At 41.0% G+C, this 18079-nt stretch overlaps 1 protein-coding gene across 6 annotated transcripts in view; it reads right to left on the bottom strand.

Annotated features, from left to right (window-relative positions):
• Positions 1–114: 114 nt before the first annotated feature.
• Positions 115–18079, bottom strand: part of LOC129861158 (poly(rC)-binding protein 2-like) — a 28291-nt gene continuing 10326 nt past the window's right edge. For 4 of the 6 annotated variants that reach the window (XM_055932331.1, XM_055932325.1, XM_055932327.1 and 1 more), the window contains 5 exons: positions 15675–15734; positions 3377–3449; positions 3214–3269; positions 1384–1553; positions 115–1244 (listed from right to left, as the gene is read on the bottom strand). In XM_055932331.1, coding sequence (XP_055788306.1) covers positions 1208–1244; positions 1384–1553; positions 3214–3269; positions 3377–3449; positions 15675–15734 — 396 coding nt within the window. In that variant the 3' untranslated portion in view covers positions 115–1207. The remainder of the gene's footprint in view (positions 1245–1383; positions 1554–3213; positions 3270–3376; positions 3450–15674; positions 15735–18079) is intronic. The other 2 variants (XM_055932328.1, XM_055932329.1) reach the window with 1 other exon arrangement.

Here is an 18079-nt window from a genome sequence, read left to right as displayed (position 1 = left end):
TGTACCATTTCTATTCATTGAGTTCAGGCAGTTTATTTTTACATTAGTAGTAGGAAAGTTACTCATGTTTACCCCAGGAAAGTTTTAAATAAAAAGACTGCTTACAGCCAGAGGTAGTTTAAGCGTTTCACACATTTTTATTTCTGTATTTAAGTTCAACAATTCAGTTGCACCCAAATCTACAATAGTTTGAAAACGTGCACAAAAACATGTTTCTTCATCCTGCAAAGAATAATACAAAATAAAATCTGACCCAGGCAAAGGAGGAAACTAGTGTTAGTTATATAATCTTCCTTCTAGTTATTTTAAATGAATACCTCAAGTCTGATCATATAAAGACCCACAAGTCTTTTTGGGGAGTTTTGCCCCTAGTCCCCCCTCAGCAGTTAAAAAAAATATTTTCTCTATTTAAAACAAATATTCCAATGTTATTATTATTTTAGTAATTTCTGAGAAAAGAAATCCATCCCTCCAGCCCGTTGTCTCTGGGTTACCATGCCCCACCCACCCAACCCTATCAGAATCCAGTACACAACAACACTCAAAATGTCCAGATAAAAAAAAAAGAGGATGGAAACAGGAATGACAAAATAATTATACAGCAAATAAGAGGTGACACAGAATTCAGTTAAAAATTCTCCTCATAGTCCCACTTTAGAGAGACGTTTCAATTATTTTCTGACATTGTCTTTCATTACATTTTTGTTTTAAAGAGTACATCATTTACACCCCACGTATACCCATTGCCCACAATGCCTCGTTCTGGAAGTTCAGCTTTAAAGAATGTCAAATATCAGTGAATTCTAACACGAGGACTGGTGTGTATTAAATAAAAAATAAATACAGATAAAAGTGTAAGGGGAAAAAAACAGTTCATCTAGTATGTTATTATTGGGTATTTAAAAAACAGTTTGTAAGAAATCTGACAAATATTATGCCTTTTCAGATTTTTCCCATTTCAAAACAGAAAAACACAAAAAAATTACCAAAAACAAAATATCTTTCAAAATAACAATTTGCAACGGGAATTTAAAAACATAAATAAATAAAATACATTGATGTAATTACAACTGAGTATGTAGGTGTTTAACCAAAGGAAAAGAGAAAACAGTAAGTTGAGAATACTTGGTTTTTGCATTAACTTCAGTGAGGGACTCTGTAAAAAAGCAGGGGGGGTTACGTCAGGTGCTGATGAAGATCCTCCGTGTCAGTTGGCTGCCAGTCCAGTAGCTTCAGAGGACAGCCTACAGCAACACAACAAACGAGGTGAATCAAAACAAACTAACGTTTGTATACACGCTGCTTTGATTTCCCAGTCATACTAGTCTAGTCCTCTTATTCTGAACCATGACATATCAGTAGTTCCAGTGTGTTGTCCCTTACCTGGCGTTGATCAGGTACTCAGCCAGGCTGATGCCGGCAGGGGAGCCGGTGATGGTAACCTGCCTGTCAGAGGAGCCCTCCACTTGGTTGGCGATCTTGATCTGAGCCCCAGACATCTGACGGATCTCATTGATCTTAGCCCCCTGACGGCCAATGATGCAGCCAATCAACTGAGGCAAGTATGGGAAGCGAGAGCGAGTCAGAGAATACAAGACATTTCAACCACTTCAAGAGATGCAGTGCATTCGGAAAGTATTCAGACCCCTTGACCTTTTCCACATTTTGTTATGTTAAAACCTTAATCTATTTTCTTATCAATCCACACACACAAGCAAAAACAGGTTTAGAAAATCTTGCAAATGTATTTAAAAAAAAAATGAAATACGGAAACCTCACATGTACATAAGTATTCAGACCCTTTACTCAGTACTTTGTTGAAGCACCTTTGGCAGCAATTACTGCCTCAAGTCTTTTTGGGTATAACGCTTCAAGCTCGGCACACCTGTATTTGGGGAGTTTATCCCATTCTCTGCAGATCCTCGCTGCAGATCCTCTCAAGCTCTGTCAGGTTGGATGTGGAGCGTCACTGCACACCCATTTCTGGATGTTAGATCGGGTTCAAGTCCGGGTCACTTAAGGACATTCAGAGACTTGTCCCAAAACCACTCCTGTGTTGTCTTGGCTGTGTGCTTAGGGTCATTGTTGTTGTCTGAGGTCCTGAACAGCTTTTCATCAAGGCTCTCTGTACTTTGCGTCATTCATCTTTGCTTCGATACTGACTAGTCTCCCAGTCCATGCTGGTGAAAAACATCCCCACAGCATGATGCTGCCACCACCGTGCTTCACCATAGGGATGGTGCCAGGTTTCCTCCAGATGTGACGCTTGGCATTCAGGCCAAAGAGTTCAATCTTGGTTACATCAGACCAGATAATCTTGTTTCTCATGGTCAGTCCTTAGGTGCCTTTTGGCAAACTCCAAGCAGGCTGTGATGTGCCTTTTACTAAAGTGTGGCTTCCGTCTGGCCACTCAAACATAAAAGGCCTGATTGGTGGAGTGCTGCAGAGATGGCTGTCCTTCTGGAAGGTTCTCCCATCTCCACAGAGGAACTCTGGAGCTGTCAGAGTGACCATCGGGTTCTTGGTGGTTCCAAACTTGTTCCATTTAAGAATGATGGAGGCCATTGTGTTCTTGGGGCCATTCAATGCTGCAGACATTTTTTGGTACCTTTCCCCAGACCCGTGCTTCGACACAATCCTGTCTCGGAGCTGTACGGACAATTCCTTAGACCTCATGGCTTGGTCTTTGCTCTGACATAAACTGTCAACTGTAGGACATTATAGACAGCTGTGTGCCTTTCCAAATCATGTCCAATCAATTTAATTTGCCACAGGTGGACTCCAATCAAGTCGTAGAAACATCAAGGATGATCAATGGAAACAGGATGCACCTGAGCTCAATTTCAAATCTCATAGCAATGGGTCCGAATACTTATGTAAATATTTTTTTATTTTTTATGAATTTGCCAACATTTCTAAGAACCTGGTTCTCTCCATCATTATGGGGTATTGTGTGTAGATTGAGGAAAAAATGGATTTAATCAATTTTAGAATAAGGCTGTAATGTAACAAAATATGGAAAAAGTCAAAGGGGTCTGACTACTTCCCGAACGCACTGTAAATGGAAGATTTAAACATGTGTCTGCTAAGAACACAGGTCAGACAAGTATATTAGACAAATAGACTAACCAAATGGCTGAATTATTTACATGAAACTTCAGCTGAAGTAACGAGAACAGGTAAGAGAATTCAAGGGTGGACGGGGACACTTACATCGTTTGGAATGGTCAGCTCATGGGAACTAGTTTGTGCAGAAGAATCCATCCCAGCTAAAGACAGAAAAACACTCAGTACCTACAAAGCAAACTTTGCACCGTATAAACAAATAACATGTCAATCAAATGCTTCCTGTCTCCATCCTTCCTCTGTGACCTACCTTGGAAACCCTGGTTGTTGGGAGCGATGGGGAAAGGGCTCTGCTGCATGGCCAGCTGGTGGAGTTTGGTAAGCTTTGGAGAGAGAGATGGAAAGGAAGAGCGAGAGATGGAAAGAGATGAAGAGGGGGGGGGGGGGATGAAAGAAGAGAGACAAACATCAAGTCAGGAGACAGAGGGCTATGATCAGCACAATTATATATACAGTACCAGTCAAAAGATTGTACACACAGGTTTTTATTTGTACTATTTTTCATTGTAGAATAGTGAATTCATCAAAACTATGAAATAACACATGGAATCATGTAGTAACCAAAATATATTTTAGATTCTTCAAAGTATCCACCCTTTGCATTGATGACAGCTTTGCACACTCTTGGCATTTCCTCAACCAGCTTCATGAGGTGGTCACCTGGAATGCATTTCAATTAACAGGTGTGCCTTGTTAAAACCTAATTGGTGGAATTTCATTCCTTCTTAATGCGTTTGAGCCAATCAGTTGTTATGACAAGGTAGGGGTGGTATACAGAAGATGGTCTTATCAAACAGGGCTAAGTCCATATTATGGCAAGAACAGCTCAAATTAAGTAAAGAGAAACGACAGTCCATCATTACATTAAGACATGACGGTCAGTCAACCTGGAAAATTTCAGGAACGTTGAAAGTTTCTTCAAGTGCAGTCGCAAAAATCATCAAGCGCTATGATGAAACTGGCTCTCATGAGGACAGCCAGAGGAAAGGGAGACCCAGTGACCTCTGCTGCAGAGGAAGTTCATTCGAGTTATCTACACCTCAGATTGTAGCCCAAATAAATCTCAGTTCAATTAACAGACATCTCAACATTTAACTGCCTTAATTTTGCTGGACCCCATGAAGAGTAACTGCTGCCTTAGTTAATGGGGATCCATAATAAATACATCAACTGTTCAGAGGAGACGGCGTGAACCAGGACATGGTCGAATTACTGCAAAGAAACCACTACTAAAAGGACACCAAGAATAAGAGACTTCCTTGGGCCAAGAAACGCAAGCAATGGACCATTAGACCTGTGGAAATCTGTCCTTTGGTCTGATTAGTCCAAATTTGAGATTATTGGTTCCAACCTCCGTGTCTTTGTGAGACGCAGAGTAGGTGAACGGATTATCTCCACATGTGTGGTTCCCACTGTGAAGTATGGAGGTGGTGTGGTGCTTTGCTGGTGATACTGTCTGTGATTTATTTAGAATTGAAGGCACACTTAACCAGCATGGCTACCACAGCATTCTGCAACGATATGCCATCCCATCTGGTTTGCGCTTTCATTGGTTTTTCAACAGGACAAATGACCCAAAACACACCTCCAGGCTGTGTAAGGGCTATTTGACCAAGGAGAGTGATGGAGTGCTGCATCTGATGACCTGGCCTCCACAATCACCCGACTTCAACCCAATTGAGATGGTTTGGGATAAGTTGGACCGCAGAGTGAAGGGAAAGCAGCCAATAAGTGCTCAGCATATGTGGGAACTCCTTCAAGACTGTTGGAAAAGCATTCCAGGTAAAGCTGTTTGAGAGAATGCCAAGCGTGTACAAAGCTGTCATCAATGCAAAGGGTGGCTACTTTGAAGAATCTAAAATATAATTTGATTTGCTTTACACTTTTTTTGGTTACTACATGGTTCCATTTGTTATTTAATAATTTTGATGTCTTCACAATTATTCTACAATGTAAAAAATAGTAAAAATAAAGAAAACCCTTGAATGAGTAGGCATTTCCAAACTTGACTGGTACTGTACACACACGTTCATTATGTACACAACCCAGTTCACGAAAATGTATCGCTCCTACAGACAGTGAATGAATCACGTGTCTTTTCACACACGACAGTGTCTTACCGAGAATGGTGTGACAAACATCCCGTCAGCGTCAGTCCCCCGAGCAAAAACAGCTTGTTGATGAGACAGGTCGAAGGAGAATGGCAAGAACTCTGCAAGCTCACTAACAGACAAATAACGGCGCAGTACAAGTGGTGTGCAGAACGGCATCTCAGAATGGATAACTAGCCTATCCATGTCACGGACGGGCTGTTGCAGCAGACGATCACACCGGGTTCCACTCCTATCAGCTAAAAACAAGAAGAAGCGGCTCCAGTGGGCACGCAATAACCAACCCCGGACAACTGGGGAGTGGAAAAACTTTGCCTAGAATATGAAAGTGAGTTCAGCTTACTTAAGTGGCCTGCGCAGTCCCCAGACCTCAATCCAATGGAGCATCTTGAAACATACAAGATCCCTGTGGAACATGTCTGACACCTTTTAGAATGCCCCAAAGAATTCAGGCTGTTCTGAGGGCAAAGGGGGTTCCAACCTGGTACTAGATGTGTGTACCTAATAGACTGGCTGGTGAGTGACTACACACGCACAGGGATGCACACAGCGCATTCGGAAAGTATTCAGACTCCACATTTTCTTACATTACAGCCTTATTCTAAAAAAACATAATGACAAAGTAAACAGGTTTTTAGAAATATTTGCAAAATTATACATTTTAAAACAGAAGTCTTTGCTATGCGACTCGAAATTGTGCTCAGGGCCATCCTGTTTCCATTGATCATCCTTGAGATGTTGTTTATACAACTTGGAGTCCACCTGTGGTAATTTAAATTGATTGGACATGATTTGGAAAGGAACACACACCTGTCTATATGAGGTCTCACAGTTGACAGTGCATGTCAGAGCAAAAACCAAGCCATGAGGTCAAATGAATTGTCCAGAGTTCCGAGACAGGATTGTGTCGAGGCACAGATCGGAGGAAAGGTACCCAAAAAATGTCTGCAGCATTTGTGTCCAAGAACACGGCGGACTCCATTTTTAAATGGAATAAGTTTGGAACTGCCAAGACTCTTCCTAGAGCGGGCCGCCCGGCAAAACTGAGAAATCGATGGTCACTGACAGAACTCCAGAGTTACTCTGTGGAGATGGGCGAACCTTCCAGAAGAACAACCATCTACGCAGTACTCCACCAAAGCAGGCCTTTATGGTAGAGTGGCCAGACGGAAGCCACTCCTCAGTAAAAGGCACATGACAGCACGCTTGTAGTTTGACAAAAGGAGTCTCTGACCATGAGAAACAAGATTCTCTGGTCTGATGAAACCAAGATTGAACTGAATGCCAAGCGCCACGTCTGGAGGAAACTTGGCACCATCCCTACGGTGAAGCATGGTGGTGGCAGCATCATGCTGTGGGGATGTTTTTCCAGCAGCAGGGACTGGGAGATCAGTCAAGATAGAGGGAAAGATGAACGGAGCAAAGTACAGAGCGATCCTTGATGAAAACCTGCGCCAGAGCACTCAGGACATCAGACTAGGGAAAAGGTTCACCTTCCAACAGGACAAACAACCCAACCCTAGCTAAGATAACGCAGGAGTGGCTTCGGGATAAGTCTCAATGTCCTCGAGTGGCTCAGCCAGAGCCCGGACTTGAACGCGACCTAACATCTATGGAGAGACCTGAAAATAGTTGTGCAGCGATGCTCCCCATCCAACCTGAGAGCTTTAGAGGATCTGCAGAGAAGAATGGGAGAAACTCCCCGAATACAGGTGTGCCAAGCTTGTGTAGCGTCAGACCCAAGAAGACTCAAGGCAGTAATCACTGCCAAAAGGTCCTTCAACAAAGTACTGAGTAAAGGGTCTGAATACTTATGTAAATGTAATATTTCATTATTATTTTTTATACATGGGGTAGTGTGTAGATTGAGGAGAAACAACTATTTAATCAATTTTGGAATAAGGCTGTAACATAAAATGTGGAAAAAGTAAAGGGGTCTGAATACTTTCTGAATGCACTGTATATAGCCCGCATATTGACGTCACTTCCTGTTGAATGCGGAATGAGGGAGAGCTTGGTTTGTTTTGGAAGGTTTGTTGGTTTTGAAAGTGTATTGAGTTTCTTAGTAGCTAGCTAACTTTTGAATTTGGATCCCGCGAAGCAGTTGGCATCAGTTACTGGGACTGCGCTCTGTCCAATGATCCTGCCGACCAAAGCCGTGTCTGAAGAGCTATTTGCTAGCTAGCTGCCTATCAAGCTAGCAGGGTTTTTCTGAGCTCTTGAACATAGCCTGCGACATGGTTAACCATAGTAGCTGGGACTGCAGATTTTCCCGGGTTTGTGGCCGTCTAGATCCCTGCTGTTTGTTGTTGTTTTCAATCTTCCCTGCGACCTGCCCTGTCTGGCAATACTAGAAGTAACAGCATAACCTACGTTGCTAGCTAGTATGACAAAGCCGGCGGGAGTACTGTTGAGGACAGTGGTGTCTATCACAGGTGAAGGATCTTAAAAATAAATTAAACACAAAATACATTAAATAGAGTTCTACAAGCATTTGTTACAACAAGAAATGGCTTCAAATGTTTTGTCCAAACACTGGTGGAGTCAACTAATACAAAATAATAGATGACCTGACCAGAGAGGTCCAGGACCTGAAGAACAGTTTGCAGTTCTTCTGGGGTCAGCGCGATGAGTTGAAACAGGAGAACGGCAAGATGACAGCAATCTGTAGGTCATTGAGAGACAGGACATGAGTTCTGTGTGTGAATCCATGATAACAATAATGAAGAAATCAGATTGAGGGACAACCAAGGCAGAACATAGTTGTGGACGGAATTGCAGAATCTCTACATGACACCTGGACGAAATCTGTGGACAAAGTGAGGGAAATTATCTTGGAGAAATTGAAGATGGACCACAGGAAGATTGAGGTGGAGCTGGAAAACCCACCACCTACCCAGGTGACAGGACCAGGATAGTGGTCAAGTTCCTAAGGTTCAAGGACAAGGTAGCTGTTCTGGAAAGAGCCAAGAACTTGAGGAACGTACATCTTCCTCAGCAAGGACTATCCTGAAGCTGTGTGCCAGAAGAGGAAAGAACTGATCCCAGCCATGAAAGCTGCCAGAGCACGTGGGGACATTGGTTACAGCCACTATGACAGGCTCATTGTCTACCCTCCCAAAAGCCTGGAAGGCATGAGAGCCAAGTCTATGGGTTTGTAGCATCAACCCCACAGCACACACACCAATTGATTAACTTCTTCGGGGTAGGGGGCAGCATTTTCACTTTTGGATAAATAGCATGCCCAAATTCAACTGCCTGCTACTCATCCTCAGAATATAAGATATGCATATTATTAGTAGATTTGGATAGAAAACACTCTGAAGTTTCTAAAACTGTTTGAATCATGTCTGTGAGTTTAACCTCTTAAAACTTCGCTGTTTTCACTTTGGGAAAAAACGTGCCCAAATTAAACGGCCTCGTACTCTGTTCTAGATCATACAACATGCATATTATTATTACTATTGGATAGAAAACTTTCTAAAACTGTTTGAATTATATCTGTGAGTAAAACAGAACTCATTTGGCAGCAAACGTCCATATAGGAAGTGAAAATTCTGAAAATGAGGCTCTGTGTCAGGGCCTGCCTATTCAACTGGCTTTTATTTATGGATCTGTATGCACTTCATACGCCTTCCACTAGATGTCAACAGGCAGTAGAAGGTTGAATGGGGTGTCTAGCTTGATGTGAGGTCGAATAAGAGCTTTTGGAGTGATAGGTCCGCTCTTTTGTCAGTTTTCAACTGCGCGCCGGGGAACCTCACATTGTCTTCTGAAAAGCGTTCGGTATACACGACGAATTGCTCCGGCTCTGATTTTATTGGATACATATGAGAAGAACATCATAAAGTAGGATTGTCAACCGAGTTTGACCAGTTTATTCAACGTTTATTGGGAATTTTGGAATTTTTCGTTCCAGGCGCCAAGAGTTGATGGGCATGTTCGCGCCACAATGCTAGCCAAAGTTGCTAATTCGACAGAAGAAATGGACATTCTAAAACCAAACAACGATTTATTCTGGAAATAGGACTCCTTGCACAACATTCTGATGGAAGATCAGCAAAAGTAAGAGAATATTTATGTTATTTCGTATTTATGTGTAATATGTTGGCTCCAGCACGGCGGAGAATAGGTGAGCGCTGTCTCACAATAATGCATGCTGTATGTTGTAATAAAGTTATATATTTTTTTAATCTAACACAGCGGTTGCATTAAGAACCAGTATATCTTTCATTTGCTGTACAACATGTATTTTTTAGTAAAGTTTATGATGAGTTCTTTGGTTAGATTAGGTGACTGTCCAAAATATCTCCGGACATTTGTGAATTGTTGCTACGTATTCACAATGTATAACCACGATTTGCAGCTCTAAATATGCACATTTTCGAACAAAACATAAATGTATTGTATAACATGATGTTATAAGACTGTCATCTGATGAAGTTATCCAAAGGTTAGTGATTAATTTTATCTCTATTGCTGGTTTTTGTGAAAGCTATGTTGGCGGTGAATAAATGGCTTTGTGTGTTTGGCTATTGTGGTACGCTAATATAATTCTATATTGTGTTTTCGCTGTAAAACACTTAAATTGCAAATATTGGCTGGATTCACAAGATGTTTATCTTTCATTTACTGTACACCATGTATTTTTCATAAATGTTTTATGATGAGTATTTATGTATTCCACATTGCTCTCTAATTATTCTGGCTGTTTTGGTGCTATTTGTGATGGTGGCTGCAATGTAAAACTACGATTTATACCTCAAATATGCACATTTTCAAACAAAACATAAATGTATTGTATAACATGATGTTATAAGACTGTCATCAGATGAAGTTGTTCAAGGTTAGTGATTAATTGTATCTCTATTTCTGGGTTTTGTGAAAGCTACCTATGCGGTGGAAACATGGTGAAAACATGGCGTTGTGTGTTTGGCTATTGTGGTTAGCTAATATAAATACATTGTGTTTTCACTGTAAAACATTTTTAAAATCAGAAATGGCGGCTGGATTCACAAAGATAAATCTTTAATTTGCTGTATTGGACTTGTGATTTCATGAAATTATATTATATGATATCCCTGTCCCGTTAGGCTAGGCTATGCTAGTCAGCATTTTTGATGAGGATGCTCCCGGATCCGGGATGGGTAGCCCTGAAAGCCCTGAAGTGTAGGGGGCAGTATTTGTTTTTGGCTAAAAAATGTACCCATTTGAAACTGCCTATTTCTCAGCCCCCGAAACTAGAATATGCAAATAACTGTCAGATTAGGATAGAAAACACTCTAAAGTTTCCAAAACTGTCAAAATTGTCTGAGTTGAACAGAACTGATATTGCAAGCTAAAACCGGAGGAAAATCCAATCAGGAAGTGCCTCTGTTTTTGAAACCTCTGTTCTTATGCATCCCTATCACCCATTTAAAGGGATATCAACCAGATTACTTTTTCTATGGCTTCCCTAAGGTGTCAACAGCCTTTAGACATTGTTTCAGGCTTTTATTTAGAAAAATGAGCGAGAACGATCACATTACGTAAGTGGATAGGTGGGGGCTCTCAGAGTGAGTTGTGCGCAACAGAGAAAGGCGGCCATTGTTACTCCCAGTTCTATTGAAAAACCAACACTCCCGGTTGATATATTATCGAATAGATATTTGAAAAACAACCTGAGGATTGATTATAAAAAACGTTTGACATGTTTCTGTGGACATTATGGATATTATCTGGAATTTTTGTCTGCGCTGTCGTGAACGCTTTTTCCTGTGGATTTCTCAGCATAACGCGCGAAATGAACGGAGGTATTTGGATATAAAAATATCTATATGGAACAAAAGGAACATTTGTTGTCTAACTGGGAGTCTCATGAGTGAAAACATCCGAAGATCAAAGGTAAACGATTAATTTGATTGCTTTTCTGATTTTCGTGACCAAGTTACCTGACGCTAAGTGTACTTAATGTTTTGTCGAGCGATCGATAAACTTACACAAACGCTTGTATTGCTTTCGCTGTAAAGCGACAGGTGGATTAACAAAAGGCTAAGCTGTGTTTGTGATTTCATGAATATGAATATTTTCCAGTAATATTATTTGACTGTGGCGCTATGCTATTCAGCGTTGCTGATGACAATTATCCCGGATCCGGGATGGGTGGTTCTGAGAAGATAACAGAACTTATGTAGCAGGCAAAACCCAGAGGACAAACCATTCAGAATTCTTTTTTTTTTTTTTAGGTCACTCTTTTCAATGAGCTGTCATTGGGACACCAGATTTCTAAAGGGACTTGTTTGCAGTTCCTACCGCTTCCACTGGATGTCACCAGTTTTTGGAAATTGGTTGAGGTTTTTCCTTTGTGTAATGAAGAAGTACGGCCATCTTAAATGAGGGTCACTTGAAGTAAATTGTTTGAGGGACATTACCAGAAAAGTTGTCAGTTTGTTTTCTTTTTGTATTGAACACAGATCATCCCGTCTTCAATTTGATCGATTATTAACGTTTAAAATACCTAACGTTGTATTACAAAAGTAGTTTGAAATGTTTTGGTAAAGTTTACATGTAACTTTTGATATATTTTGTAGTGACGTGACGCAAGTTGGAAGCTGTGTTTTTCTGGATGAAACACACCAAATAAATGGACAATTTGGATATATATGGATGGAATTAATCGAACAAAAGGACCATTTGTGATGTTTATGGGACATATTTGAGTGCCACCAAAAGAAGTTCGTCAAAGGTAAGGCATGAATTATATTTTTATTTCTGCGTTTTGTGTCGTGCCTGCAGTGTTGAAATATGCTACTCTTTGTTTACTGGTGTGCTATCATCAGATAATAGCATCCTATGCTTTCCCCCGAAAAGCCTTTTTGAAATCTGACATGTTGGCTGGATTCACAACGAGTGTAGCTTTAATTTGTAATCTTACATGTGTGATTTAATGAAAGTTTGATTTTTATATAATTTTATTTGAATATGGCGCTGTATTTTCCCTGGCTATTGGCCAGGTGGGACGATTACGTCCCACCTACCCCAGAGAGGTTAACTTCTCTAGGGTAGGGGGCAGCATTCGGAATTTGATGAAAAGCATGGCCAAATTAAACTGCCCGCTTCTCGGGCCCAGAAGATATGATATGCATATAACTGGTAGATTTGGATAGAAAACACTCTAACGTTTCCAAAACTGTTAAAATACAGTCTGTGAGTATTACAGAACTGATTTGGCAGGCGAAAACCTGAGAAAAATCAAGTCGGGAGTCGTTTTTTGGGAGGGATTTGTAGTTTTCTATTCAATGCCATTACAGTATCCATTGACTTAGGACTCAAATTGCAGTTTCTATGCCTTCCACTAGATGTCAACAGTCTTTAGAAATTGTTTCAGGCATGTATTCTGAAAAATGAGGAGGTAAGAGCAGTCTGAATGAGTGGACCCTAAAGTGTCAGAGCTTTTTCATGCGCCCGACCGAGAGAATGCCTTTCTTGTTTACCTTTTATATTGACGACGTTATTGTCCGGTTGAAATATTATCGATTATTTAGGCTAAAAACCTGAGGATTGAATATAAACATCGTTTGACATGTTTCTATGAACTTTACGGATACAATTTGGATTTTTTTGTCTGCCTGTTTTGACTGCGTTTGAGCCTGTGGATTACTGAAGAAAACGAGCGAACAAAACGGAGGTTTTTGGATATAAAGAGACTTTATCGAACAAAAGGAACACTTATTGAGTAAATAAATGTCTGCTGAGTGCAACCATATGAAGATCATCAAAGGTAAGGGATTCATTTTATCTCTATTTCTGACTTGTGTAACTCTTCTACTTGGCTGGTTACTGTTTGTAATAATTTGTCTGCTGGGCTATGTTCTCAAATAATCGTACGGTATGCTTTCGCTGTAAAGCATTTTTTAAATCTGACACCGTGGTTGGATTCACAAGAAGTTAATCTTTAAACCTATGTAAAATATGTTTTGTTTTCTGATTTTTTATAATGAGTATTTCTGTATTTGAATTTGGCGCCCAGCAGTTTCACTGGCTGTTGAAGAGGTGGGACGCTAACGTCTCACGTACCCAAGAGAGGTTAATGTACTGCTGAATGTATATTGTTTATCTTGCTTTGTTTGCCATTTTCCATATGATGTCTCTCTGATAAGCTACCCAGGGAAGGGCTGAAAATAGCACATATTAATTAATATATGTAGCCTCAGAAATTAGGTTCTTGGAATCAATAACTTGCTAACGTCAGATAAGAGCCACATTAGCCATTTCTGACTTAGATAATTCATTTGATGATACAGCAGTAGCAATACAAGGATATAACATCTATAGAAGAGACAGGAATGCTTATGGGAGAGGTGTTTCTGGATATAAATCAGAGCCATATCCCTGTAATGCTTAGAGAAGATCTTATGTCAAGTGTTATTGAAGTGTTGTGGTTGCAGGTTCACTTGGCACATCTAAAGCCTTTTCTTTTGGGGTGTTTCTATAGGCCACCAAGTGCTAACAGTCAGTATCTAAATAATATGTATGAAATGGTTGATAGTGTATGTGATGTAAACAGAGGTCTACTTTCTTGGGGACCTGAATATTGACTGGTTTTCATCAAGCTGTCAAACCAGTGCCTGTAATCTGGTTCATGTTATTAAATCAACCTACCAGGGTGTTTACACACTACTGGAACAAGCTCATCCACATGTATCGATCACATTTTTGCTAATACTGTAGAACTTTGTTCTAAAGCGCAATTCGTACCCATTGGATGCAGTGATCACAATATAGTGGCTACATCCAGGAAAGCCAATGTTCCAAAAGCAGGGCCTAAAATAGAGTATAAGAGATCTTACAAAAGATTTTGCTGTGACTCATGTGCATTTAGGAATGCCGTGTTGCGCGTATAGTGCAAAATTTTACGTGGCGTCATTACATCATGTACCTTCGTTATATAGGTATGAACGTCAGCTTTGACATCGGTTTTGCACATCGGTCGTTAAAAATGCTGGTATCGGCCAGCTTAGTTTAGCTAATGTCGGCTGATTACGATATGTTCACCGATATATTGTGCAAGCCTAGTTTCTGTATAGAACTTTGAGTCATTGGCTGATGTAAAAAAGGGCTTTAAATAGGTTTGACTGATTAAACCCCAAATTGATTGCATAGTCAACATACATAGTCAACTTATCCCTGGTGCCATGTCTGGTGGGGTATTTTCACAGTACCCAAATCCATAACAAATTCAAGAAAGTGTACAGTATTATATAGATCCATTATTGCATGTAACTCTGTTCTATCACATATTGCTAAAATGAACAGCAAACCGGAAAAAAACAAAAACATAATGTCTCTCCCCTATTTGACCTAGATCGTTTGTGTGTATGTATTGATGTAGACTACGTGTGCTTTTTAAAAAATGTATGTCGTTCTGTCCTTGTCTATTAATGTTCTGTATTATGTCATGTTTTGTGTGGACACCAGGAAGAGTAGCTGATGCTTTTGCAACAGCTAATGGGGATCCTAATAAAATACCAACAAAATAAAAATAAATATGAAAATTCTATCGACACCGATAAATTATTGGCAAAGATTTAACACTACGAAATATCTGCAGAAAACATTAGCTATGAAATTATCGTCTGATACTGGAACGATTTTAGGCCATTGTCAGCCGATACCATAGGCTGAAATATCATGCATCCTACATATGAGAGAATGGTGGCTTCTTTTATTTTATTTTCTCCCCAACTGTGATCCAATTATCGATGGTCAAGTCATGCGTCTTCCGAAACATTACCCGCCAAACTGCGCTCTTAACACCCACCCGCTTAACCTGGAAGCCAGCTGTACCAATGTGTCGGAGGAAACATCGTTCAACTACGACCGGAAGTCAGCCTGCAGGCGCCCGGCCCGCCTCAAGGAGTCACTAGAACGCGACGAACCAAGTACAGTCCCCCTGGTCAAACCCTCCCCTAGCCCCGGCGACGCTGGGCTAATTGTGCACTGCTCTATTGGACTCCTGGTCACGGTCAGTGAACGAATCCGGTGCTGTAGTGATACCTCAAGCACTGCAGGGCTTCTGAGCAATTACTTTACAGTACTATGTGCTGTCAATTTTTTATAATTACCATTCATGCAGCAACTCAACGGATTGATTGACAGTAGAAGACTAGCATAGGATCACAAACAATCAAGCCAATGAGTCAAAGCCTAAATTCAGAATTCCTATCAAACATAATTGGTGTGCAGAGAAACTAAACAATACACACGGCAACAAATAGTAATTGAAACAACCAACGGTGTTTAGAACTACAAGTAAGCCTTAGCATTGCATCATTGCAACACAAAATGGAACTTGGGTGCTTTGGGGGGAGGGACAAAAAGTACAGCATGTAATAGAGGGTGGATGCCATGGCTACCCAGGAGGGTTGACTGTATGTGTAGATATATGGGCTCACTTACAGAATGACCTTCACTTACGTCAGGCTGTGGAATGGCGTGCTGTCCTTGGACAGCGTATGCCTGCAATGAGAGAACAGCACTTAGGAGGGCGCAAGGGAAACAGAAACAAAGTGCATGCACACACACCAAGTGAATGTACAGACAAACACATAGGCTGTAGTGCACTGGGGACCTATGACCTTGGATGTCTGGAATGAGAAAAATGCTATGGGGTAATTCATACATCAACACACATCATAAGTAGTCACCCCCCATGGATTTATTTTCTTAAATGTTTTATTGTAATTGGTCATTGATCTGCATAAAGTATTCCATAATGTTAAAGTGAAAACAAATGTAATAACTAAAAAAATTGTAATTTAGGCATTTCTAAATCAAGGAAACACAAAGTGTTGGTCCCATGTTTCATAAGAATGAAAGATCCCAGAAACTTTCCATTCACACAAAAATATTATTTCTTGCAAATGGTGCTCACACATTTCTTTACATCCTTGTTAGTGAGCATTTTTCCATTACCAAGATTACCCATCAACCTGACAGATGTGGCAAATCAAGAAGCTGATTAAACAGCATAATAATTACACAGGTGCACAATCAAGAAGCTGATTAAACAGCATAATAATTACACAGGTGCACCTTGTGCTGGGGTCAATAAAAGGCCACAAATGTATAGTAGTCACAACACAACGCCACAAAAAGGCTCATTGAATGTTTCATGCGAGTACATTCAACTTCCTGTTGAATCTGCAGACGTGTTGCTGTGCGTTTTGTTGCTGTGCGTTTTGCTGCCAACTTTACTTTACTTTGCTAGCTGACAACTTTACGTTTTTTGTTTTGTTTCTGTTTTTAATTACCGTTTATATTTTTAGTTTATCCATCGCAACTTTTTTCCCTCATTCAACCTTTTCACTCCGGACGCTTTATCTGGACATGGTTCGTCAACACCTTCAACAGCCGAAGCTAAGTAGTAACATTAACATGATGTCTTCTAATTGCAGTCGCTGTACTCATAATATACAGGAGAACGATCGCCTTACGGCGAAAATAGCTGTGCTGCAAGCCCAGCTTCAGACGCAATCGTTAGGCAAGGGTATTTTCAGTGTAGGAAAGGAAGAAACAGCGTCTGTGCCACCAGTAAGTACAGATAGTAACGTTAGTATAAATCCCCCCGCACAGTCCCCGCAGCCGGACAACTTTCTCATGGCTTCTGGAGGGAAATGCTGTTGGAATGCTCAACCGGTGTCGCTCATTCAGCCGACAGAAACTTTCAACCGGTTTTCCCCATTATGTAGCGAGTCGGAGTCTGAGTCTGAGTCTTCTCTTGTCTCTACTCCTCCCGTTACGGGGTCTGAGACGCCGAAGGCTCCCACCGTTAGCTCTGACAAATTGAAAACCCTAGTCATTGGCGACTCCATTACCCGCAGTATTAGACTTAAAACGAATCACCCAGCGATCATACACTGTTTAACAGGGGGCAGGGCTACCGACGTTAAGGCTAATCTTAAGATGGTGCTGGCTAAAGCTAAATCTGGCGAGTGTAGAGAGTATAGAGATATTGTTATCCACGTCGGCACCAACGATGTTAGGATGAAACAGTCAGAGGTCACCAAGTGCAACATAGCTTCAGCGTGTAAATCAGCTAGAAAGATGTGTCGGCAACGAGTAATTGTCTCTGGCCCCCTCCCAGTTAGGGGGAGTGACGAGCTCTACAGCAGAGTCTCAGCACTCAATCGCTGGTTGAAAACTGTTTTCTGCCCCTCCCAAAAGATAGAATTTGTAGATAATTGGCCCTCTTTCTGGGACTCACCCACAAACAGGACCAAGCCTGACCTGCTAAGGAGTGACGGACTCCATCCTACCTGGAGGGGTGCTCTCATCTTATCTACCAACATAGATAGGGCTCTAACTCCTTTAGCCCCACAATGAAATAGGGTGCAGGCCAGGCAGCAGGCTGTTAGCCAACCTGCCAGCTTAGTGGAGTCTGCCAATAGCACAGTCAGTGTAGTCAGCTCAGCCATACCCATTGAGACTGTGTCTGTGCCTCGACCTAGGTTGGGCAAAACTAAACATGGCGGTGTTCGCCTTAGCAATCTTATTAGGATAAAGACCTCCTCCATTCCTGCCATTATTGAAAGAGATCGTGATACCTCACATCTCAAAATAGGGTTACTTAATGTTAGATCCCTCACTTCAAAGGCAGTCATAGTCAATGAACTAATCACTGATCATAATCTTGATGTGATTGGCCTGACTGAAACATGGCTTAAGCCTGATGAATTTACTGTGTTAAATGAGGCCTCACCTCCTGGTTACACTAGTGACCATATCCCCCGTGCATCCCGCAAAAGCGGAGGTGTTGCTAACATCTACGATAGCAAATTTCAATTTACAAAAAAAAATATGGC

The sequence above is a fragment of the Salvelinus fontinalis genome, chromosome 8 (assembly GCF_029448725.1).
Source record: "Salvelinus fontinalis isolate EN_2023a chromosome 8, ASM2944872v1, whole genome shotgun sequence".
Classification (NCBI taxonomy): Eukaryota; Metazoa; Chordata; class Actinopteri; order Salmoniformes; family Salmonidae; genus Salvelinus; species Salvelinus fontinalis.
Note: the sequence above shows the minus strand (reverse complement) of the source record. Positions and strands in the feature narration are given on the sequence as shown.